The 24,340-nt window shown below is 42.3% G+C and overlaps 1 protein-coding gene across 2 annotated transcripts; it reads right to left on the bottom strand.

The window, feature by feature from the left end:
- Positions 1 to 11,329: 11,329 nt before the first annotated feature.
- Positions 11,330 to 24,340, bottom strand: mmaa (metabolism of cobalamin associated A). Of its 2 annotated transcripts, none has more exons than XM_037765323.1 (7): positions 24,209 to 24,339; positions 23,076 to 23,523; positions 21,763 to 21,885; positions 20,755 to 20,925; positions 19,564 to 19,649; positions 17,076 to 17,225; positions 11,330 to 12,470 (listed from the first exon to the last, which is right to left on the bottom strand). In XM_037765323.1, the coding sequence occupies exons 2-7, from the start codon at positions 23,500 to 23,502 to the stop codon at positions 12,177 to 12,179; spliced, it is 1,251 nt and encodes a 416-aa protein (XP_037621251.1). In that variant the 5' UTR covers positions 23,503 to 23,523; positions 24,209 to 24,339; the 3' UTR covers positions 11,330 to 12,176. The 2 variants fall into 2 exon arrangements, with proteins under 2 accessions (XP_037621251.1, XP_037621252.1); XM_037765324.1 differs by lacking the exon at positions 11,330 to 12,470 and adding an exon at positions 16,280 to 16,701 and having other exon boundaries at positions 24,209 to 24,340.

A 24,340-nucleotide genomic window follows, 5' to 3' on the forward strand; every position in this document is an offset into this window, starting at 1 on the left:
GCAGTCTATTCACACGCTGCTCTTTCCATCCCCATTATCTCCTCTGTCTCATCCCTGCAACCACCCAATATGGTTTCCTTGAAAGGGTTTAGGATTCTTTTAAATGTAAATACCAAACTGTGCTCTTTTTGAGCAGACGCACAGGATGGAGCTGCAGATTGGGCTTGATGTTTTATCACCGCGGTGGCTTTCTCTTGAGCAAAACCGTTTAACGGCAGCGCCAACTGCAGAGCGGGGCATTGGGGGCGTTTTGGCCACATTTAACACTGGGAAAGATCAAACACAAAGACAGGCCTACTACACTGCAGCGGCCTTGTCCGAGCATCCCACTATGATGGATTCTGCGGCTGAAACGTGGCTGCAAACTTCAATCTCATCACTCTCAGCAGCGCTCATCATGTTACTGAGTAGCTTCAGATGTCTTCATTCAGAGGGGCAGCCTCGGCTATATCTTTTCTCAGAGCCCTTGCATTTTTTGGACGGTGGCGAGTGTGCATTCCCTGGCACAATTTTCAATAGAGCTCCCCCTGGAGAAGCAGGGGAATGGCTATCACAACAATTACACTGACAGCTCTTTTCTAAAGTGCACTTGATTTATTTGATTTAGCTAAGATTAATGGCCCTCCCTCCAAGCAGGCCTGGCTGAGATGTGCAGTAAAACACAGGCTTACTCCTACAGAAGCTCAGGTGTACGCTAACACAGATCCTGCAGTGGTGCTAGATGTACGCACACACATCCAACACATATGTAACCACAAATCATCCTTTAGCATGCTTGATCTGACAAAAGCTTTAGCCTGTATTTTTATTTGTTTTTTCTAGTTTCCCCTGAACTGACCGATAACTTCCACTAACACATTTCTGTTTATCCCAAAGCATAATAACACTGTCACAATTATAAAGCCTGAACTTGAAAATGAAATTACAAACTTGCCTTTAAAATTTGAACTTTAATCATGTCCATATTTTTGTTCGTTTCTAATAAAAAATGAAATGGCTTCTCTTCAGGGTAATTTCCTTAATGTTCCCTTTCGTAAAAACCTGCCAAAGTAAAGTGACGAACCACATCCATCAAAATCTGGGCTTGTTTTTCCAGAGTTGCTTGAATAAAAGTGAAAACGTCCAGCACATTCTTGCTGACTGTATATTTATTTCAGTCTGGGATGGTTAAAGGGATAAAAGCTCTATTTAATGTTGAAAGTGTAAGATTCTGATTTATGATGAATAATTTTGTTCACATTTACCTTTAGTCCTTTTCTAACCTTTTAACAGTGTGGTGTTGTATAGATGTATAAAACAGCACACTCTTCTTGTAGTCCTCTGATTATATCATTTACCCAGGACCTGTGTGTACATATGAACTGTTGCTTGTCTACGTAGCTGATGAAGGCCATTAGGACAAAAGCTTACATATACAGTATAATAAATATATCAGCAGTAAGCAGGGGAAAAATGAGTTGGAGTTGTTATGCATATTACTGTAGTGCTTTATTTATGTATGATTACGTTGTACAAGATTTGCTGCCCTCCGACTCTCCTGACACAAAAGGTGCACAGAGATATTTTTCAGTCTAAAGAGTTGCCTCAAAAAAAATACATCAGTCTGGTTATAGCTAGACTCACAAGTCAATCTCTAAATGCTTTGCTCAACTAGAGACTGAAGACAATCTCCCTGGTTTCGTTGCTAAAACTGTGTGGAATCAATTATAGTTAATGAATGAATGAATTAATTAATGAATTAAAAACCTGCATAGCAGAACCAATCCAAAGTGTTCTGGGCGGCCCTTCATATTGGGGCGGTGACATGCAGAAGTTGTGTGCTTGTAAACACTGTTGTATCAGAAACACATGCACAGAACTATTGTTCAGCTGCTCTGCTAACAGACAAACACGTAGACGATTCACTCACTGTTTAAAGTTTAAAAATTAAAAATAATCTCGGAGCTCTCCTCCCGCCACTAAACAACTCCAGAATGTGACTCGCGGTTAGAGATGAAACGATATGCAAATTTAAAATAATGATTATAGTTACCAAAATAATCACGGCTAAAGGGACTGTTTGTAAGAATCAGAAATTGCTTGTTAACATCGACACCTGTGGGCGTTAAGTCAACGAATGTCAGCGTCCTGTTGCTCGCGCATGTGCTCGCTCTAATAGACATGAACGAGCATCGCTCAAAACAGTGAGGTGACACACGTCAGCTAAAACCACAATATCACTCTATATTTCAGCTGCTTGGCAGTAATGTTAGCTGACCAGACGAAGGTCTCTCCATGAATCAATACTGATCCTAGTGTTTTCCTGCTTCAGCCTCCCGACCGCGGCCGGAAGGAACAGGGGAGACACCGGAGTTTTGGTCAGAGACGATAACGTTACTCGTTGCGGAGCCCGTCACTTCACAAGATACGGGAAACCTCTGTTGGTCTGGAGGAGCTGCAACATTTATTTCTGCACAAACGTCCACTGTACATTCACTAGATATTCTCAGAGCTAAACTAACTCTCCTGCAGTGTGTAGTGTGCGCGCATTCACGTGAGAGTGGAGCGAAAGAGCGAGATCGAGCGCGGTGTGTGAGTGAAGGCAGGCGAGCAGAGGAGCAGAGTACAGCAGAGACTCTGGCCCTGGAGACCAAAGCTGCGGTCTCCCCCGCGTCCTCCGAGCGCGGCTAATACTGTTTAACAGACGGGCTTCACTGGATATAACTTTGGGGTTTTGGTGATTCCGTGTAGTTTGTGTTGAAGTCTGAGTCTGAACAGCGTAGCCACACACGAGCGCGCATGGGACACCGACCCGCAATGATTTATACGTGTAAGAAGTTACAAACAGTCCCTTTAACATTGCGGTATTGTTAAAATTGTTGTACTGATATAAACAGTTATAAGATTATTAAGATTATTAATATTATTATTCTCTCACACACAAAGTCTATTTTCTGTGTTGCATTTGAGTAATTGCAATGGGACCAACAATTGACATAAATACGGAGGAGTCTTGTATACAAGTCAACCCATGTTAGAATAGCTGGTCCACCTTAACAGCCCACCTTAAGTGAGTCTGAGCCGTTGTTGTTGCCAACTTCGGGGCTAACTGGGGCTAACCCCCGTCACTTTAATCAGCAGGTGGCCAGCAAGACACTGGTCTTGGCATGGGTCTTGAGGAAGTGTAGCATTTGTTCACTGGCAGATATCCTAAACTGTACATACACTGCACCGCTACGTTAACAGCTATAATGTTACTGATAACTTTATACTCTCCGTCAGACCTTGACACACATGCTCGCTCCCTTTCTCTCTCAAACGTACACTCGCTAACGTTACGGGCCGGCGGGATTGTAATACACTGGCTGGCGGAAACCCGTCTCGTCTCGTCACCCCAAAAACACATTAACTTTCTAGTAAACAAACATGCAAACCTGCACCGTGCGGTTACACACACATTCTCACTCTCTCTCCTTATGTCGACCGCACTTTCGCTAATGTTATGCCAGGCTTGCAAAACAGTGGCGGTAATCAAACACAGTTTGAATGATAATTCAAATTTGAAACGGTAATACTAACTGCCACAAATTTCAACCGTGAAACCGGTAACCGTTAAATCCCTACTCCGGACGTGTGTTTTATTTAGAACAGTTGTGATAGGCCTGTCTAAATCTAGGACATGTAATGGGCGTAGGTTTGTTAACGCCGCCGTTATAGCAACAACTTTGCATCTCAGATTGTCTGGTATTGCGACAGCAGGTTATAGCTCAGCATTTTTTACATTTTTTTTTAGCGGATTTCATTTTAGCATTGGCAGCACTAGACTTCCATAATATAAAACTCAGAGAGTTGCTTGGAAATGAAGGTAGAGTGGTCTGGTTTCAGTTTGGGTTAGTTTTTGACTTGCCTGTGCTGTCTTTGTATTATTTGTTTAAATGATTTCATTTTAGTGCTGGCAGCCTAAAACGTCTACTATCAAAGTCAGTTAAATTCTGTTCTGCACACTTATTTTGAGTTGCTATAACTTATATGGTTTGATCTTTCGTTTTTACAGTCTCACACACACAGGCACATAAACTGTACGCAGATAGACAGGTTTCCCATAGCTCGCTGCTAGAGGGAGACACCTGCCCCTCCACTATGTGCCAGGAAGCGCTACGTCTGGCTGGCTGGCCGACAGTTGCCAGGCCAGCGGTCCGGTACGGTCCAGTGCGGTTGGCACTGACGTCTGCCCATCTGCCCGAGTTGACACGTTTGCTCCCACACCACTTGTCCAGGAGGACGAAATGTGCTGTGGTGTCCTGGCAAAGCTCCCCGAAATGTCAACCTGGCGTGACAAACCCATGCCGGCCCCTTGGCCCTCACAGGCCTGGTAGTGTGGGGTTCTGCCCCGGATCAGATGGGGAGCCAGGAACATGCCACGGTAACAACAACCGCTGATCGACTACCGGGGCGCTACCATCTTGTCCGGGGTGGATAGAGCTTGTTCGGTCGGGTAGAGGATGACCGTTCTCATTACCGGCCCTGAACCTCACAAAACTTGGCTATTCACTAGCTGATAGAGGGCAGCTGGACAGAAATGAGACATCATGAGCAGGAAATGCAGTCAGGGAACACACTTGGACCCTCCGAAGAAGCAATCCCATCCGATTAAAAATTGTTATGAATGAAACAAATTGTAACTTGGCACCTCCTCTTACAAGCCAAAAACAATGGACGCAAAAGACAAATAACATGCGGAACATATTTTCTGTTGTTTGAGCAGATGGTCTTTGAGGTGCTGTGAGGGTCTGATGTTGGCTGACTCTGTCCTGCAGTCCCCTCAGGGCAGCAACTGTGAGTGGTCATTAACACGGGGAGCAGGCCATGCCAGGAGAGCGAGGAGTCTAGCGGTAGTTAACAGCCACTATCCAGTTAAATCCTCCTCCTCTGTGCTAAACAGGAACAACTACAGCATTCCTACTGGTTGCCAAGGCTGTAAAAGCAACACATCATGTAAAGACCTTTAGAAAAAAAGACATTGTTTAGCAAGCACAAAGGAACAGAATGGGGAAAGGTGTATTTCTACTCCATTGCGCCTCATCGCTCACTTTTGCTGAATCTAAGGTTACGGCCAGGGCTGTCTGGCAGTTATCCATACACAGTGAATCATGGCACTTGTGTGTGTGCGCACATGTGCGTGTGTGAGCACAGTGGAGCTGTGGACAGGTATGACAGGCTGACCTCCGCATGTTACCAGAGAGAGTGTGCAGCCCAGTGTTACCTGTCATAACACGAGCTGCCTGGAGCCCCGGAGCACCAGCCTGACCAGGCCACTGGGCAGCCAGAAATAATAGAGACTGGCAAGAGGGCAATGAGGGGTCACACGGAGGGAGAGGGGAGGGAGGAGGAGGAGGAGGAGGAGGAGGAGGAGGGGGACAAGGACATATGACAGGAGGACTGGTAAGGCAGGAGAGTGAGAGGGAGACGAAGAGAGGAAAGAAATGTACTGTGGCGAAGGAGAGCTGTGAGGATAATGATGTGGGCGCAAGTGGGTCAATCGAGATGCAAAGAGGTGAAGATAAAAGAGAGGTAAGGTAAGGAAGGTGGCTGCTGTCCTCCCTGCAAATCATGGGTTAAGGCAGTGAAGAGAAAAGACAATCTGACTCGTGCTTTCTTCTCAGTTTCTGTCCGACACCCGCAAACCAGAAAAATAAGCCTCAGTTCTTAACAAGACAGACCACCGCGCATCACTTCCCGTTTGTTTTGAAGCACAGTTTATCTTTGCGAGTATGATGTTTGGAGCGTTCTTGAGGTGCAGCCACACGCCTGCAGAGATGGAACAGCTGAATTCACTTAGGCGGGCTTGGCCAGCAATTAAAGTGCTGGATTAAGAGTGATTGCATTTTGTGTCCTGAGGAGGCGCTGCCTGCCATCTTGAGAGGTCTCATTAACATGGCTGCCGTGGGCTGCGCTGAGCACTGCCACAGGCAGTTAAAAAATAATGGAGACATTATCAACCTTAATGTCTTGTACCTGGAGTGGAGAAGATTTTATAATCACTATTGTGATGGGCCACGGGCTGCCAGTTGTGCGAAAGGGAAAGGTTGGATGAAGATAACCCTTTTTCTGACCAGACCCCTGTGTGTTTTTTTGATCAGCCACTACACGTGGGGAGTCTGAGCAGCTGGATTTCATTAATTGAGTGCTGGCAGCGTTCTGCTCTGGCGGCAGGGGTGAGTCACACTGGTGGGATTGGTCTCTCTCTCCCTGATATCATCTTCCAACCATAACTACAAATAATTATTCACTCAAATCCATTACCGGGGGTCAATCAAGTTCCCCAATCAGTTCTAAAGTCCAATTACTGGCGCCAAGGCTCTATTCGCGCCTTCCTGCAGATGAAGGCCTGGCCCACAGGCTGCCCAGTAAATTACACATAGCAAACAGTGGAGTGAGTATGTGTGGGAGAGCGAGCCTCCTCAGGTGGGTAATAAAGCAGAGGTACATACTGGTCTCCCTGGGGCATTCTGACCGTACCATCTAGCAGACTTCACCGGGTTAAATAGAATTAGCCCATGCAATGAGACGCACTTCGAATACCAACCACATCTCATCACTCTACAGGCTAGAGAGCACGCAGCATGCACAGCGCAGCCTGGTATTAACATCCATCTCAGCAGTTGATATAATAAGACATGTCGCCATAAGGGTCTTCTTATAAAAAGGCTGCACAGTGACCCATCAGAGCAGCATAATGAGTGGGGTGCTACATCTACAAGCACACACACACACACACACACACTCAGTTAGGGCTTTGCTGCAGCTCTCCAACCCCATTAGCGTGTGGCTTCTTGTATCGTTTTGCAGCCGTCTTGAAAGTGAGCCCTGAGCCTGGAGGAAATGCTTCTCACACACTCATCTGTCACTACAGAGAGACAGCAGCGCAGCCAGCCGAGTCGGAGCGGCCGGGTGGGCAACAAGGCAGGCAGCGTGTGTGGGTGCATGTGTGTGTGTGACAGGGGATGGATGGCTTGTATGTATGTACAAGATGTGTAGGAGGTGAGCAGGATGGGTGTTCAAAGAGAGGGGAGGGTGGGTGAGTGTGCTGGTATGTGTGCGAGGAGGAGAAGAGCAAACAGAGCAGGGACGTGGGGTGAGGCTTTGTGGATCAGCAGCCCATGACCAGTTGTCACACTAGTACACACACAGCTCCCAAATCAGCATGGTAGGACAACCAGTCTGACATTTCCCTCAGTGTCAGGCTTCCCTCTCGCTCTGATCTGACCAGAAAACAACCAAACTATAACTCTGACACAGCCGACGAGAAGAAAAACATAGACGTCCCTCCGTGCGACGATACGCTCACTTTGTTTACTGACATTTGCAGCAACCCCATTGTTCAGCGCTCATTCCAGACTTTGAGGTTTTCGAAGGGGAAAAGCTGAGTTTTTTGGACTGCAATTACAACAGTATGAGGGCACCGTTTTGTTTTGTCCTGAGCCAGGAAAGCATTCTGACTTCAGACTGCTGACACAAAAGAAACGCTGTCAATGTAAGCCCCTCCATTAAACATGAAAAAACCTCATCAAAGAGCCAGTCTCTGTCCTCTGCTTACATTCAAGAGATCCAGCGAAATGCTAAACACATGTGGATGGGTCCTCTGTTTAGGCTAAAATGGCCGAACACGATCCGGCAGCATTTGAGTTAATCTTCCTTAGTGAAACCGCATGGTGTTGTTTACACTGGAGACAACTGTGTGTACGTATATGCATGTGTGTGTGTGTGTGTGGAGTGGAGTGTATCCAGAGCTGCAGAACTCACTGTTCCCTTTTGCAAAGCCAGAGCAGTACAGTGTGTATGTGTTTGTGTCAGCATGATGGAGGAGAAGGGTGTTACTCAGACCTAATGAATCCATCTGCATTCAAGGGGCATTCTTCCTCTCGTACGCAGGCGGGAGCAAACGAGCAGCGACCTGGGAGCTCGTCCAGCGGTTGGGGGGCTCAGGCTCAGTATTTCCAAATGCAGAACAGCGAGGACAAGCATGGATTAGTACTGATTTTTTTTTTTTTTTCTCGCCTTGAAAGATAGGCTACTTTCAAAGAAAGGGTTGAGGTTGAAAGCCACACAGTCACACCTCGTGTTCAGAACTGTTCTAAGCATGACTCCTTTCTGCTTTTCAGCGAGGGTTGAGAATAGCCGAGGAGGGTTTGGCATCGAGGGCGAGGACTACAGTACAGCCTGTACTCCAGGAGAGTGGCAGCTGCTGATGTCCTCACCTCTGAGTGACCTGGCACCCTAGGCAACCTCAATGAAGAATGGATGGAGGGCAGGAGGCGGGGGCATTATGAAGAGGAGGGTGGTTGGCACTCAGGGCCCAGTCATTAGGATAATGAATCCAGAGCTGAGTGGAATTTGGGAGACCTCTAGTGGCTGAAGAAGGTAGTAACTCACACCCACAGTAGAGGGGTAGAGATACAGAATCATGTATACATACTTTATATTATCAAATCCAATCACTACCGTCTGCCGCTGACCTGTAGAAAGTTATTCACGCCTTTATTTCATCCTATCTTAATTTTTGTAAATCTTAATAATCTGCATTTAATTAAAAAGCTCAGAATCATCTGTAGTTGGTTCAAAATAGAGCTGCTGTGGGCTTTAAACTAGAAATATGAAATAAGAAAAATTAACCCAATTATATTACGCCCGCCCCACCCCCCATTGTCTTCCAGTTACTTTGAGAAATTAAGTTTAAGATTCTATTTCTCTCTCTGATCAGCTCCAAGTTACATTTATAGTATTGTATTTAAAGTACAAAAAGTTCAGGATGGCCACTTGATTGCTTCACTGAACACTTCAGAGAAATATCTCCCTCCTCAGTGCTAAAATTTTCCAAGTACTGAGCATTTCAGCTGTTGAATACAGAAAACCTGTACGATTGAAGCACCAGAAAGTTTATATTTCTGACATATTGAGCCAATATGTACAAGAAAGCATGATAAGGCCAACAGAAAAAAGCTCTACCCGCAGTTCTTCAGCTAAAAACACCTGAACACCTTTTTAAACTAGCTTTTGACTGACTTGAATTATTTAATATTTCCTGAATTACTGTATATAATTTTCACTCAACTTATTGGATGTATTTTATTATTTCATGACTTTCTAACCAGATTAAGAAAAGTGCTATACAGATGAAAGTTTTATTATTATTATGCAGTCCAACACAACACCAAAAGATTGAATCAACACTTCGCGGGTCGCAGGGGCAACAGGCTTAGCGAGGTATTCCAGACGTCCCTCTCTCCAGCAACGTTTTCCAGCTCTTCCTAGGGGAGCCCGAGGCCTTCACAGGCCAGACAAGATATATAATCTTTCCAGCGTGTTCTGGGTCTACTACTATTGAACTAATCTAACCAGTTTCTGTGCCCAGAAAAACCTCTAAAGTGAGGCGTCCAGGAGACATCCTGATCGGATGCCCGTACCACCTCAGCTGGCCCCTTTCGACGCAAAGGAGGAGCAGCTCTACTCCGAGCTCCTCACCCTACGAAGCCACCCTACGAAGGAAACTCGTTTCGGCCAGTTGTATCCACGATCTCATTCTTTTGGTCACTACCCAAAACTCATGACCATAGGTTAGGGTTGGAACATGGATGGACCAGTAAATTGAGAGCTTTGCCTTCCAGCTCAGCTCCCTCTTCACCACAACGGTCCGGTTCAGCACCCGCATCACTACTAACGCCACACTTAACTGCCAGTCCACCTCCTGCTCCATTTTACCCTCACTCGTAAACAAGAGCCCTAGATACTTGAACTCCCAACCCGGAGGGCGCAATACACCGTTTTCCGGCAGAGAACCATGGCCTCAGACTTGGCGGTACTGCCTTGGTCAGCCAAGACAACCCAGCCTTTAGTATCTCCGGGCAAAACCCTGGCGCCTTGCCGCTGAGGAGCTTTTTGACTACCTCTGCCAAGGCTATGGATAATAAGTCTTCCCCTGAGTCTTCAAACTGTCTCTTCCACGGAGGACGTGTTGGTCGGGTTCAGGAGTTCCTCAAAGTGCTCTTTCCACCGCTCATCAATATCCCCAGTCCAGGTACGCAGTTCTCTTCCCGTGCTGAATACAGCCTCAGCCAAGCCATGCTTTCCCTTTCTGAGTCGCCTAATGGTTTCCAAGAACTTCCTTGAGGCCAACCGAAAGTCCTTCTCCATAGTCTCCCCGAATGCCACCCACACCCGTGTTTTTGCTTTGGCGAACGCCGCAGCTTCAGCCCTTCTGACCAATCAGCACCTGACTTCACCGCTGGTGTCCACTGACAACCTTCCAACCACAACTCCTAGCAGCTGCTTCCACAATGGAGATTTTGAACATTGCCCACTCAGATTTCATGTCCCCAGCCTCCCCAGGGATGCGCGGAAATATCTTCCGGAGGTGGAGCTGAAGACCTCGTGGACCGGGGCCTCAGCCAGACTTCATGTTATTTTGTCCATCCCTTGTATAATGGTAAGAAGAGCTTAATGGAAGAACACCAAAAAACATGAAAAGAGAAGTTGCACACTCATAACTCCTGAAACAAAAATTGTGTCCACTCTTAACCTGGAAACAATTAGTCCATCTGCAGGAAATCAATTTTGAAAAGAAATTTATCATACAAGTCATTTATCATGCCAAAATGCCAATACATTGCTGATTTCAGCTTCTCATATGTGAGGATGTGCTGCTTTTCTTTGGTTTTATATCATCATAATATGAATATCTTTAGTTAATGGACTGTTTTTAGTCAGAGCAATTTTCAGCAATTTAGGTTTCCTGGCTTTTTATAGACTAAATGATTAATATATTAATTTAAAAATAATAATATAAAGATTAATAGATAGTAAAAATAACAGTTAGTTGCAGCCCTAGTTTGCACTGATAGTCTAAGCAGGACATTATCACAATGACTGATCTCTGCGATTTGAAAGTACCCTTTTTATAGATTATACAACCATGTACAACCATATGTCTCTGACACTGGAGTCTTCTGCTTTACCCTGAATAAAGCAGAGTGTCTGTTTAAATTAATAAAGTAGCTGCACTGGAGTTATGAGTGCGTGACTTCTCTTTGTCTTTAATTCTCTGGTGGCGTCCAGGAGTGCAGTGCATTATGAAAGTAATTCTGAAAATATTAAAGTGTGTTTTGGCTGAATTAGAAGCAGCGGACTCATTCAGGGGATACCTTCACTGACATTTCTGGCTCCAGAGTGCAGAAAAAAAATGTCATTACGTCTCTGACAAATCTCAGGACTAATATTCGTAGAGGTAACATTAATCACTCCCCCGTTTTTCATATCACGAGCAAACACGAGGAGAGAGAGAGAGAAAAGCTTGGCCAACTGTACGGACAGATTTAATGTTATTCTCTTATCCATATAAGTTTCACATCACTCTTTTAATATTCAACTCAGAAACACAAACAGTGAATAAAAAACATTTATGAATGTCCAGTTTCTTTTCAAAGGGAAATTTAGTTTTTTTTATTGGAGCAATGTCCATGGCAGTTCAACAAGAGAAACATCTGACCATAACAAATCCCATTTCAACACTTTGCTTTTTGGGTTATAAACAGTATGTGTTATTGATACCTGTATGAGAAGGGCGAGCAAGAGTGTCAGTAGAAGTAGCTTATCACAGATCATACCACTGCAGTACTTGTCATGTCAATATTTATGGCATGAACAACAAGTCACAGCTTCTCTATTTACTGACTAGTGATGGGTATTGTGCAAACTTCAAATGTAACTACATGGTCTTTATAATCCTCAGTTTTTTTTACTAATCTCATTAAAACTGTTCGTCTGTAGTGTATTTGTGCAAGAAGACAATCCCAGTATCTGCTTCAGAAAACCAGGCCGTTGGCAGCGCAACATTTCATATCTCACAGCAATTGAAATGTTTCATTTTGCCGTCCACTGTCCAAATGTGGATGTGTCATGAAGCTGTAGCTGAGACTGTCAGCACTCTCTTCCCTCTCCTGATTTGGATTAAAGCATGCAGAAAGTGAAGTTTCTGTTGAGGGGTGACTTTTATCTTAGGTGTTTTAAATTTCAAATTAAGAGTAAAAAAAGCAAGACTGCTTTTTTTTTGTGCAAACCATAGAGTCAAGGTCACTTATTGTCACTCTGTCCTGGCCCTGATCAGCCATGAGCCGTCCCCAAAAGTGCAGTCCCACTGATTACTAAGTTGATGATGATGATGAATATGCTTTGAGAAGCAGGTCAGCAGCCAGGCCCGGGGAGATGGCTCCTTTGGTGACCCTCTCCTCGAGGTGGGGTAGAGCCTCTCTGACACTCGGGTGATTCTGGAAATGGCACAGGGCGTTCTCCTGGATCAAACTCCACATCCAAATCTTCTGCTGGGCCCTCCGCCGGCCCTGTAGTTCACAGTTGGCTAACATGGCGTCCCGGTACGACTCCATCTTGGCCCAGACCTCTGGGATGCCCTCGTTGGTTTGTGAGGAGGCACGCACCACCTGAAGAGGGAGTTAGGGGGGAGGGGCGCGGGATGCATGTGTGAATTTAAAAAGGTCTCTTTTTCAATAACCAGGTTGTAGTCTGGACATTTTGACGGTTCAGCCTGAGGATGTCCCCAAAGGCACAGCAAACTACCGCCCATACTTTATTCAGTATAGAAAGTTGGAAATGTCATATGGACTTGTGTCTCATATTTAGGATTCTGTACGGAAAAGCACGTCCTCCTTTGTCAAACTCTTGGACAGTACTGGTGCCTACAAATGAGGTGTTTACAGTGTTCACGAGAAGAGTCCATATGAACGCTCTCCTTTTGTGGTATTCACAATCTCGTAAGTTTCTGAAAGCTAAGAGTTCCCAAGTTGTGACGTGTTTGTTGACGTTGACAGAAATGGCGGAGGCCATGGAAGTTCATTTTTTGGCACATAATGAGTAAATATATTGTAATTTTAGTCGCATTATCGTTTTTCTTCGTGATTTTATAAAATATGTCTGAGGAAAATGTTGATATTCCCAACGGCCTCATCTTTTTCCTCTGTCATCATGCCTTTGCATTTCCTACATTATGTTACCTACTTGCTAGCTTTCTAAATTGTTAGCGTCTGTGGCTTCTAACCACAGACAGTAACGTTAATATTGCCGTTGCTTAGCAGCGGTGTTCTCACGACTTAATCACTTGAACGCCAAGGATATTGTGTACACGACTCCTCGTGTTGTAAATACAAGCTCACGAGTTTCATTTGAAGGCACCATATCTCCAGGAAAACAAAAGCCTTCAGCCTTTTCTGTGCAATCAGCAAACCTCTAGAATACTAGGAAATGCACGGTATTTAAAAAAATAAAATAAACAAATCAAACTTAGAATATGGTTAAAATTGTCCTGGTAGCCAAATGGCTTAGACAGATGATATATAGCTATAATGTCCCCAGTTTGATTACAGCTGAGGACCCTTGTTGCATGTCATACCCTCTTCTTTCTCCCCTCGTTTCCTGTCTGTCTCTGTACTGTAAACTGTCCAATAAAGGCAAAAATGCCAAAAAAGCCTTTTAAATTGTCTATAAGTTGGATGGTATAGTTTGTTTGGGACTGTTAGGACACCTTGTGATGAATTTCCTCTTATTTCTTATCGTGATTTCACTTAGTATAATGGTTTTTAAATAATTTTTTGTCAGTTCTTATTCATATTGGGCCTATGAGTGCAACCCCGACACATTTACATAGATTTTTTAAATGTCAGTGTTGATTAATGTACATTGTGTAACAATAAAAAGCAGTCTAGGATATGTCTTAGATTCAGCAATATGTTGTATGTGAAACAGAAATGCCAAAAACAACTATTGAAAGAAATACTGTTTTATATTGCAAAACAAAACGATGTTTGACAAAGATATAATTTAAAGGTGCATTAAGCTTTGTTTTTCATAATAAGAGCATTTTGCATATACAGTAGTTAATTGCGGTTGAGTCTGGGGCGTTTTTCCGTTCTATGGGTTTATTCTATTGTTTAAGGTTTGGTTACTTTTGCAATGCACCGCCAAGCTGTAAGAAGCCGTCATGTCACTTTACAAACAGTGTGAGTATTTGTCTCCCTATAACACCTAGTTCACACAAGCAATATGGGGATAAATGTCACTTATGCGCTTAGTTCAAGTGACTTCATGTCTCTTTTCAGAGCTTGCTGCAGTTTCAAGAGCACATGATGAAATTCAGGGTAACGTTCAAATTCAACGCAGACACAGAAGTGAAAGAGCCTCAGATTTGGGAATACAAAAGAAGGCAGGCCATTCAGTCAGATGTGCATTTAAGACCCATGTAACTGCATATATAAAAGTTTATTTTTATCACTTCATTACACACTTGAATGTGAAGGTGAATTAAAATGAGAAAAGGGAGTTTGGAGGAGGAGAGACGAGAGTAGACCAGTCAGTGCTGATGTCAAATAAAAGCACAGATACTCCCGGCTGCTAAAGTATGATGAAATTACATGTATCATTTGGAGATAATTTGACATCAACTGGTAATCGACGAAGTTGAATGTGACAGCCTGATAAATGTTGCCGGCCTGTGATCAACAGGCAATTATGAATCCTCTAATTACATCATTAAGTTAATCATTTTACAAGGGCTTAATTTGAGTCTGATGCAAAAACAGGAAATCAAACTTAGTGAAACTAAATGTACTGCACGTTCACTAATTATCCTCTTTAAAGGGCTGGTTCAAACAAAAAAAAAAAAACCTACTGGCGTCTAGCCATACGGATAGGATTGGTTTTAAATGTCCATGTTTTAAGATACCGTATCTGTCTCTGAGATTTCTTCCTCCACCACAGGACAATGGATTTGGAGCAATGGAGATTTTCATTTAATAATATTTTTCTTCCAGAAGCAAATGTTCCTGTTTCTGTGCATAATCCAAAGACCTCACTGTGAATAGTTTTCAGTGGAACTACTTTCTCCTGATGAATTTGCCTTTAATGAAAACTGTTGGAGAGGTAAGTGAGAAACTTGGGTCAACTGACCCTATAAAAGGAATACTCCTGCAATTTAGTATGGCACTTTCTTAACATTGCAGGACTTGCCAGAGCAAGATCCAACACCTTTCAAACATTCTTTCCACATGGAGACTTTAAAATTCATCTCCATACTCAAACTGAGATTAGAAGTAAGTAGTGTAAGTAAGTAAAAGTTTATTCATAAAGTACTTTTCAAACTCAGAGTTACAAAGTGCTTCAAAGTTTTAAAAAAAAGCTGATAAAAAGGATTTTAATAAATATTTAAAGACAAGTAAAAATTGCTAAAGAATAAGAATAAATTGGGGCAAGCGATGAAATCAAGACTTCTTCCATCAGGAGACATTATTCAACAGTTCTCACAGGCTAAGCTGATTCCCTGTGACCACAGACTGTATATCAGAAGTGGACGTAGTCACCGTGAGGTCACCCATTAGTTTGTGGTTTGTTTTTGAAGCCTCAAGTTTTGCATTTTGGCTGTCGCCATCTTGTTTTTTTGCAACTAGAAGCGACACCAGAGGGTGGAAAGAAGTACAACTGAACGCTGAATAAGACATTTTTAGGCAACCAAAATGTTAATATTGACTTTCATGAGCTGAAAACACACTGTGAAAGGGTTAAAGTTCTAGGACGAATAAACACGGACAACTCCCAGACCGGACAACGCCGTGGTAGCGACCTGTCAATCACAAGGTAGCCCCGCCCTAAAGCATCCCCTGCTTTATGGTCTATTTGACTCTAAATGGGACCATAATTTACTAAATGAACATCATGCTGTATTGAAGAAGACTTGAAACTAGCGACTGAGACCATAAACTCATGTTTACAATGTTTACTGAGGTAATAAATCAAGTGAGGAGTAGGGTCATTTTCTCATAGACTTCTATACAATCAGACTTCTTTTTGCAACCAGAGGAGTCGCCCCCTGCTGGCTGTTAGAAAGAAGGCAAGTTTAAGGCACTTTTCAGAACCGGAGGTTATAATATTGGTGGAGTGCACCTTTAAGACAAAGACATTAACAGAAACTACTACTGATAGGTGATTAGCTATTGATACTTTCAATTTGATGAGAATTCATATCGTTAGTAGAGATTCCACCTTCTTTCACGTGAGGATTTACTATTTTTATTTTTCTTAGATCATTGTCAATTGAATGTTTTTTGGATTTTGGATTTGTTGGTCGGATATGCCTCCCTGGGCTCTTGGAACTTTAGATGTTTTATTTTTTTAATATTTTTCTGACATTTTATAGAACAAACAATGAATTGATTGAGAAAATAATTGTTAGTTGCAGCCCTAATTGTGAGTAAAAGTAGTTTATCATTAGGTCTCAAGATTTTTCACATATCACCAAGAACTTAGAAATCAAAGTCGTGTCATTCACGTTATATGTTTTCATGCTGAGCGAGGTGGACAACAGAGGGCAGACTGATGAAGATGAGAGATGGCGACAGACTAAATCATAGATAATGCTACTGTAGGCCAAACAGACAGACACAAAAAAGGGCAATACAGCAAAAGTAAGGATAAATACAGAGAGGAGACTACGAAGAGCAGCCTATCAGCTTTTATGTTGAGTGCGCAGGCTTCTAATCAGCAAAATGCATGACACAGCAGCCGAGTATTCAGAGCAGCAGGAGTAGGGGGGTGGGGTTGAGGAGAGGGGTGGGACGTGGGGGGTGTTTCCTGGCAGCTTGCCCAGTGGGCAGATGCTGCATTGGGCTGGGAAAACAAAGGGACAAGGCCAGCCAGGCAGGCAGGCAGGCGGGTGAGCTGGGACATGCGGGGAGGGGTGAGACACTGCAGTACTGAAACCATGATGCCATGACATCATCACCATCATCATCATCATCCTCCTCCTCCCACCCCCTCCTGGGTCAGCTGACCTCTCAGTGTGATGGCTTGTTGGGTCCACAGAGCAGTGGTACTTCTGCTACGACCGCCCAGTTAGGTCAAATTTTGAACACTTGTCAATTATCCTTTTTTATTTTTTTTGTAAATGCGTAATCATTGTGTTGCTGGCTCCCTCCCTCCCTCCCTGCCTACACACACATTCCCTTACACACACACTTACACACACACACACACACACACACCTTAGGGTTCCAGGACTTGGACTGTCTCCTGAGCAGCTTGAGTGCGCTGGTGTATTCAGTCTGGATCCTCCTGGCTGGCACCACTAGGTCTCCATCCGACTTCGTCACCACCACCAAGTCGGCCCTCTCGATGATGCCCCTCTTGATACCCTGGACAGAGATTTTGGCATTAACATGGGGGGGGGGCATTAACCTCTCAGAACACTGTAAATAAATCTGATGTCTAGACACCTAATCTGCTGAGGGATCTGTGTACAGAGTGATGGATGGAGCCGCGGTTGGCTGCCAGTTTACTTATTTATTATTCTGATATTGTTGTTTTCTATCGATCCCTCACTGCTGTCAGCTTCTGACTGATCCAAAACAAGGAAAGCAGTTGAGCTGATTTGTTACTCTATAAAGTGCCTGTCACCTGTTGAAATGTAGTTTCAGTTCAGGTCTTTGTGTCCAGCTGGTGGCTCGAGGATGGAGTTGCAGCTGTCAGTGTTGTTTGGCTTTATTCAATAAAGATGTTAGTTAAGTTATTTTGCTCTACTTGAGTCATATAATGTGTCATATAATAATGCAATTGAAAGTATATAAGTCACATAGGTTTGTGTCACTCCTGTAATTTATAATTTAACCTCTTCCACTCCTTGAGAGCGCCGGCCCCCTTGGCCGGCTTTACTGTCTTTAAGAGGCTGTGGCAGGCTCAGTTTTAAAACCTAAGGAATCCATTGGTACCAACAATGTCATGCTAACATGTCGGTAAGGAGGCTCAGTAACGCTCCGAAATTAGGCTAAATTTTGTCGAGGAAAAACTGACCGCAATTTTCAAATGGGTCCCTTGACCTCTGACCTCAAGATATGTGAATGAAAATGGGTTCTATTGATACCCACGAGTCTCCCCTTTACAGACATGCCCACTTTATGATAATCACATGCAGTTTGGGGCAAATGCAATGTAGTTTTTTGCATGCAGTATAAATGTGTTATTTTTGCCTATACTAAAATGGTGTGTTTTAATATTTCTGTGTACTGGGGTCCCTAAACAGTCTTGGAATTGCATAAATGTGGTATGACTGGAAAGCTGAGACTCTTGTGGATCCAAAGAGCCCAACTCTATTCATGTGTGATGATGTTAGTCCCCATAGTAGCAAATTCATTTTAGAGAGACCATTTTTTTAAACTTGACTTCACTGTATAAAATGACCTGTTGTGACCTCTAGGATAATCACAGCCTCATGAAAATGTACAGCCACAAACTAGAGACCTAGAGCATTCAGAGGATGGATGGCTTTCCTAAGTAGATTGACAATAAGGGGGTTTCTGAGCCGTTTCCAGAACAGAAATGCTCGCCAAGCAATCACTGAAAAATGCAATCTTGCAGAAAACTCTAAATGTCAAAAGTTTTTGAAACCAAATCACAGCATGGCTTTTCTATGATGTTCCTCAAGGTCTTGGTGTCTTAATGTGGTATTTTGGAGGGATTATGATCATTTTTATCAATTCTCAAGTGATAAAAAATTATTAAATTTAGCACCAAATCTGGGTAACAAATGATATCAACCCCAAAATGTAATAGAGCATGGGAATGACCATCATATACTTCATTTATAAGGTTTTAAACCCTTCTGCACGTTTACAATTAATTTAAAATAATCAATTAATAATTTAATTGCATGTCAAATTAATTTTAAGGTTCTCAGCTTTCAGATAATGTACACCACTTCTAAGTGACATCTACTGTTGACTATTTATCTACTCCTGAACATCCCCTGTCCCCACCCGACCCCTCTGGAAACGGGGCAGAATGGTAAAGGGTTAACAAGTCAAACTGTGCTGTTGGGAATACTGTATTTGCAATCTGAATAACATACGTTTACTGTTTGTTTAAATGCTAGTTCAATGAATTTTTAATGCAACGTGTTTCATTTAAGATATAATTACAATAATCAAAACAAATGCCACTTTAGCTGCTGAATGTCCCACAATAATCAGCATAATATTAATCCTAATGAGTTAGGCTAATTAAGTCATTAATCTAGCTAATTAATACATTGATTAGCAGATAGTTTTTGTCAACATGCTCATCTTTACATACAAATGTGGACGCAAAAGTCAGTTTCTATTTAATAATGTAACTTGTAAATGTATTTATGCAGGAAGGTAATTCAAAATGTGGATTAGATCATCTTTTGTCTCCATCACGTGTGTTGTTAAAATAATGAGGCCGAAATAAAAAAGTGTTTTCACTCCATAAAAGCTTTTTACTCAAAAGTTGTATGTGCAAAAGTAAACAAACTTATCTGATGTTTGTAAAATGACAACAGCAGTGAAGAATAATATTCAGTAAACTGTTTTAATGCCACTGAACTTTATGACCTGCCAGATTAGACTTGAATATTATTCATCCGGGCACATCTAATGTTGTTTTTCTTCTAGCTTCTTACAGTTGAAACAATATCTGACACTGATGGGCTTGTTGCTGCTCATGTTTTTCACTGACCTGGAGTTCATCGCCCCCTGCTGGCGGAATCAGCAGCACAAACATGTCGACCATGTCAGCCACAGCAAACTCTGACTGGCCCACACCTGGAAACAAAAACACAGATTGAAATGTCACCACTGATCAGCAATATGACTAAATAAAACATGCTTACTACTACTACTACTATTTACAGCAAACAGACTAATATAAGTAAATCAATGACCAGGTGAAAATCCTCAATCTAAAACTAAATCCACAATAAAGAGACACCAATTTGAATGTTGTATCCTGCAGTTGCATTACAAGTTAAATTGATTTTACAGTAAAAAAAAAAAAAAATTCACCCAAAGAATAAATAAATAGAAAAAAATCATGAACCTCCACAAACTTCAGATTCATCACAATAAATAAAAACCTCAACATTTAGTATATTGATCAAGTTGGGTCTGTAGCACCAAGTATCAAAAACTCAAAAAAGAGTACTGAGCTTTACAACAAATACTTGCTAAGATTGTTACTCTTAATTTCTTATTCTTTGATCAGATATTTCCTGACTTCAAAACACAATTTTGTTAATTTTATACGGTATTTAATTTGTTCTTGTAGGGCAGCACGAAACATGGATGAATTAGTTAGGTTTGGCTTATTTTGTTAAACTAAAGAAAAGGATCGTGGCATTCTGGTATCGGAACATTTTGCATCGATACGCAGCCCTACTGATGAACACCAAGAAAATGTCTGTTGCCACTTTTCAGCTTTTTTTTTTTTTTTTTTTTTTAAAGTTATTTTTTGGGGTGATTTTTAAGCATTTTATTGATAGGACAGTGGATAGAGTGTTGGAAAGGGGGAGAGAGAGAGAGATGACATGCGGAAAAGACCACAGGCCGGATTCGAACCCGGGTCCACCGCTGCTAGGACTGAGCCTTGGCATTTACATGGGCGCTCGCTCTACCGACTGAGCTAACCAACCGCCCCTTTTCAGCTTTTTAAAGAAACAATTAACCGAAATGATAAGTTTAATATGATGAAGGGTTCAGGGAGAAGACGTCAGGATGAAAGTTTTAGATTTTTGTATTTAAAAAGGAACAGGAAAAAAATCTGTTAACAGGGTGAAACCAAGATTGCTCCAAAGAAATCTGTCTTATGTGGATTAAAAATACAATATTATAGCCTGAGAGAAAATTCCCTTTGAGAATCACGGTGTCTTACCTACAGTCTCTACAAGGACAATGTCATATCCCGCTCCCTCACAGAGAACAATGGCCTCATTAGTTGTTCTGGTGACTCCACCAAGTGTTCCAGAGGCCGGAGATGGCCTGATAAAAGCACTCATGTCCCTGGAGAGTTCAGTCATACGAGTCTTATCACCCATCAGAGACCCTGCAACAAGAGGGATGAGTCAGTTTGTAGCATACATTTAAAGGGTTATTTCGGTATTTTTCAACCTATACCCTATTTTCTCATGTTTTTATGTCTAACTGACTAATAGCGACAACAATTTCTGAAATTGGTCCAGCAATGAGGGAGAGCACTGTAGACGGCAGCTGCTCACAGGCTGTAATGTAATCCTATAGGGGCAAGCTGGCAACGTCATTTCCGTCCAATAGAAGTGCTTGTTTTTGCCATGGCAGGCTCTGATTGTTATTTTAAGCGTCTGACATTATGGAAAGAGTCTCGCTCAAGGAGAAGTCTCGTTCTGAAATCTCACGAGATGACGTATTGCTGGAAGACAACGGTGGAAACGTGGAATACATCCGTGGTGGAAACGTGAGTGCCAGCCGGGCAGAGTTTGTTGTGTTGGAGTACAGAAAGCGTAGCTTAGTGTTATCTAAAAGATTTTCAATGTCATGGCTCAATATTTAGATGAATTCAACAATGTGGAGGAGGTCTTGGAATTTGATGGCCAGAGTTATCCCTCAATATTGAACCAGTTTAAAAAATTATTGTCCCTATTTGTCAGTTAGACACAAAAACTTGGGAAAATGGGGTCAAGGTTGAAAAATACCAAAGTTAATCTTTAACATTGAGTAGTGTAACAGTGCTGCTGTTGATTCTACAAATATTATAGTTGTAGTCTAATTAAAACATCAAAACATACATAAAAAATAAACATCTTTACATACATTACGATGTCTCACATAAATCTATTGTGCATTGTAAAGCACCCAATCGCAGCTCTTCCTCACTCATCATAATATGACGATGATCTGTGTTTACCTCCTGTAGTGCAGGAGGACGGGTCAACAGCCAGCACTGAAACTTTATGACCACGTCCTGTCAACATCTTCCCCACCACCTCAATGAAGGTCGACTTCCCTGCTCCTGGAGGACCGGAAAGACCTGAGAAATCAACAAAGGGATCAAATCATCAACAAATAGCACCAAGAACTGATTTCTCTGACTTCATATAACTTTAAAACAGACTTAAATAAGCATTGTAACTCTCACCCTTACAGGTTTGAAACTAACACTGGTGACTGAACCAATGTAGTAGCTCTCTTTAAAAAAAACATGACAAGGTGTAGAGAGCATCAGCGTGTGAAATTCATGCGTGGTGCACTGCTCTCACTGACTGCATGTCATTTTATGAACAGACAAGCAGAATGATTTTAACAGCAATAACAGTTGATTATTTCCAGTCGATTAATCGATTAGTTGTTTGGTCTATAAAATGTCAGAAAATGGTGAAAAATGTCGATCAGTGTTTCCCAAAGCCCAAGATGATGACGTCCTCAAATGTCTTGTTTTGTCCACAACTCAAAGATATTCAGTTTATTGTCATAGAGGAGTAAAGAAACTAGGAAATGTTCACATTTAAGAAGCTGAAATCAGAGAATTGGGACTTTTTTTTAATAAAAAATGACTCAAATCGATTATCAAAATAGGCAATTAATTTAATAGTTGACAACTAATCAATTAATCATTGCAGCTCTAAAATTATACTGGAGATTCCTTTGTTTTGAATACTTTATTTATTTGAATACGGATTTGGAGGTCGATTACCATGGAGAGGGGACAGTTGAAGGAGCATCGAAGAATTCGGGTCAGCCCTGCTATAGTTGTGTTATATTACTTGTATTATTTCATTATATTATTATTATCATCATGATTGATAATGTATATTTTCAAATGGTTTGTTTTAGGTTCAATTTATACACTTATGTACTCAGGTCTCTATTGAAAATGAGATCTTGATCTCAATGGGATCTACCTGATTAAATAAAGGGTTGAAATGAAAATACTGAAAGGTGTTTCTAATGTTTTACCCACCCCATTTACAAACTCAGTGGGATATAATGCAGTCCAGTACCACACCACCTATAAGTACGACCTCAATAATAAACATATAGTTGAATTAACACCTCTCCCCCGTGCCGTATGTGGCAGATCTGTTGTATTGGATTGCATTAAATTGCATTGGGGTACCTAATGAAGTGGCCAGGGAGTGTATAGTATGGTGTAGTTCCTTTAGTGTTGTCCTGACACAAGTCCAAGCCCACCTTTGAGCTACTCAAACACAGACCACACACCTACTCTGAAGGCCACTGGCTTCCCTCCGTTACGGCTCTCCTGCTCCCTCCTGTGGGCCAGCACCCTCTGCAGCAGCACCTGGGCCAGCTCTTTCTTCCTGGGATGCTGGGTCTCCACTAGAGTGATGGATTCAGCAAGAGACGCTCGCTGTCCTCCGATCAGCCCTTCATACAGTTTATTCAGCAGTCTCTGCTCAGGCCAACTCAGGTCCCGTATGTGCTGCTGCCTCAGGGCTGCTGTGCTCACACCCCGACGGTGCTGGCAGCTGTGACCCGGGATGCTGTGACCCGGGATGCTGTTGCTCTGGTAACAGGTGTGGGAACCAGTCAGGACCCTCTGGTGGAGGTGGAGGCAGCATGTCCTGGTGGTAACTGAGGAGGGAAGGGAAGAGATGTGGCGGAGGAGGGAGAAGCCAACACGCCGCATTTTATGGTAAATGTGGGGCACCTAGGAGGAGAAAGAAGACAATAAATAGTGGTGATTTTTACACTTCAGTTCAGTTTTTATGCACCAAATATCTGGAACAAGCTCCCAGAAACCTGCAGGACCAACTCCAACTCTCAGTTCTTTTAAATCAAAGCTTAAAACTTTCCTGTTTGCTGCTGCCTTTTATTAAACCAGATAATGATCTTATACTGTACTAGAGCTTTTACTCTTGTGTGTTATATTTTATTGTAGCTTCTATCCTAGCTTTTATTTTTAGCTTGTTTTTATTTTCTAATATTTAATGTTTTCATAACTGTTTTTATTATGTCTTAGTGTTCTTTTGCACTTTGTCTTAATGTTCTTGAATGTTTATGTAAAGCACTTTGAACTGTCCTGTTGCTGAAATGTGCTCTACAGATAAAGCTGCCTTGCCTTGCACTAGGTATTAATGTGTTTTATTTAAATGACAGAAGACAGAGTGTTGCAGTATCTCCTGCTGACACATGTGTAGTTAGTTATCCAGCTAGCTGTGACATAATAAGGTTAAATAACTTCCATATATAATATATAATATCTTCCACTGGTCGTTAGACTAACATTATGTGAACGTTTTCCCGCCCTGTGACTGTAAAGCCAGTTGTCACAGATATAGCTAATAAAAGAACAAAGTTAATACAGATTGTTTGTTATGAGAGCTCACACTGACCTCGTCTCAGCTGCACGGAGGTGTTACAGGGTAACACATCCCCGGTTGTTTGTATCATTCATCCTCTTCCTGTTTCCGGTGACGTAGAGCACCACCCCCTACAAACAGTTCTTCTTCTTCTTTGGTGTTTAT

The sequence above is a fragment of the Sebastes umbrosus genome, chromosome 3, assembly GCF_015220745.1.
Source record: "Sebastes umbrosus isolate fSebUmb1 chromosome 3, fSebUmb1.pri, whole genome shotgun sequence".
NCBI classification, from domain to species: domain Eukaryota; kingdom Metazoa; phylum Chordata; class Actinopteri; order Perciformes; family Sebastidae; genus Sebastes; species Sebastes umbrosus.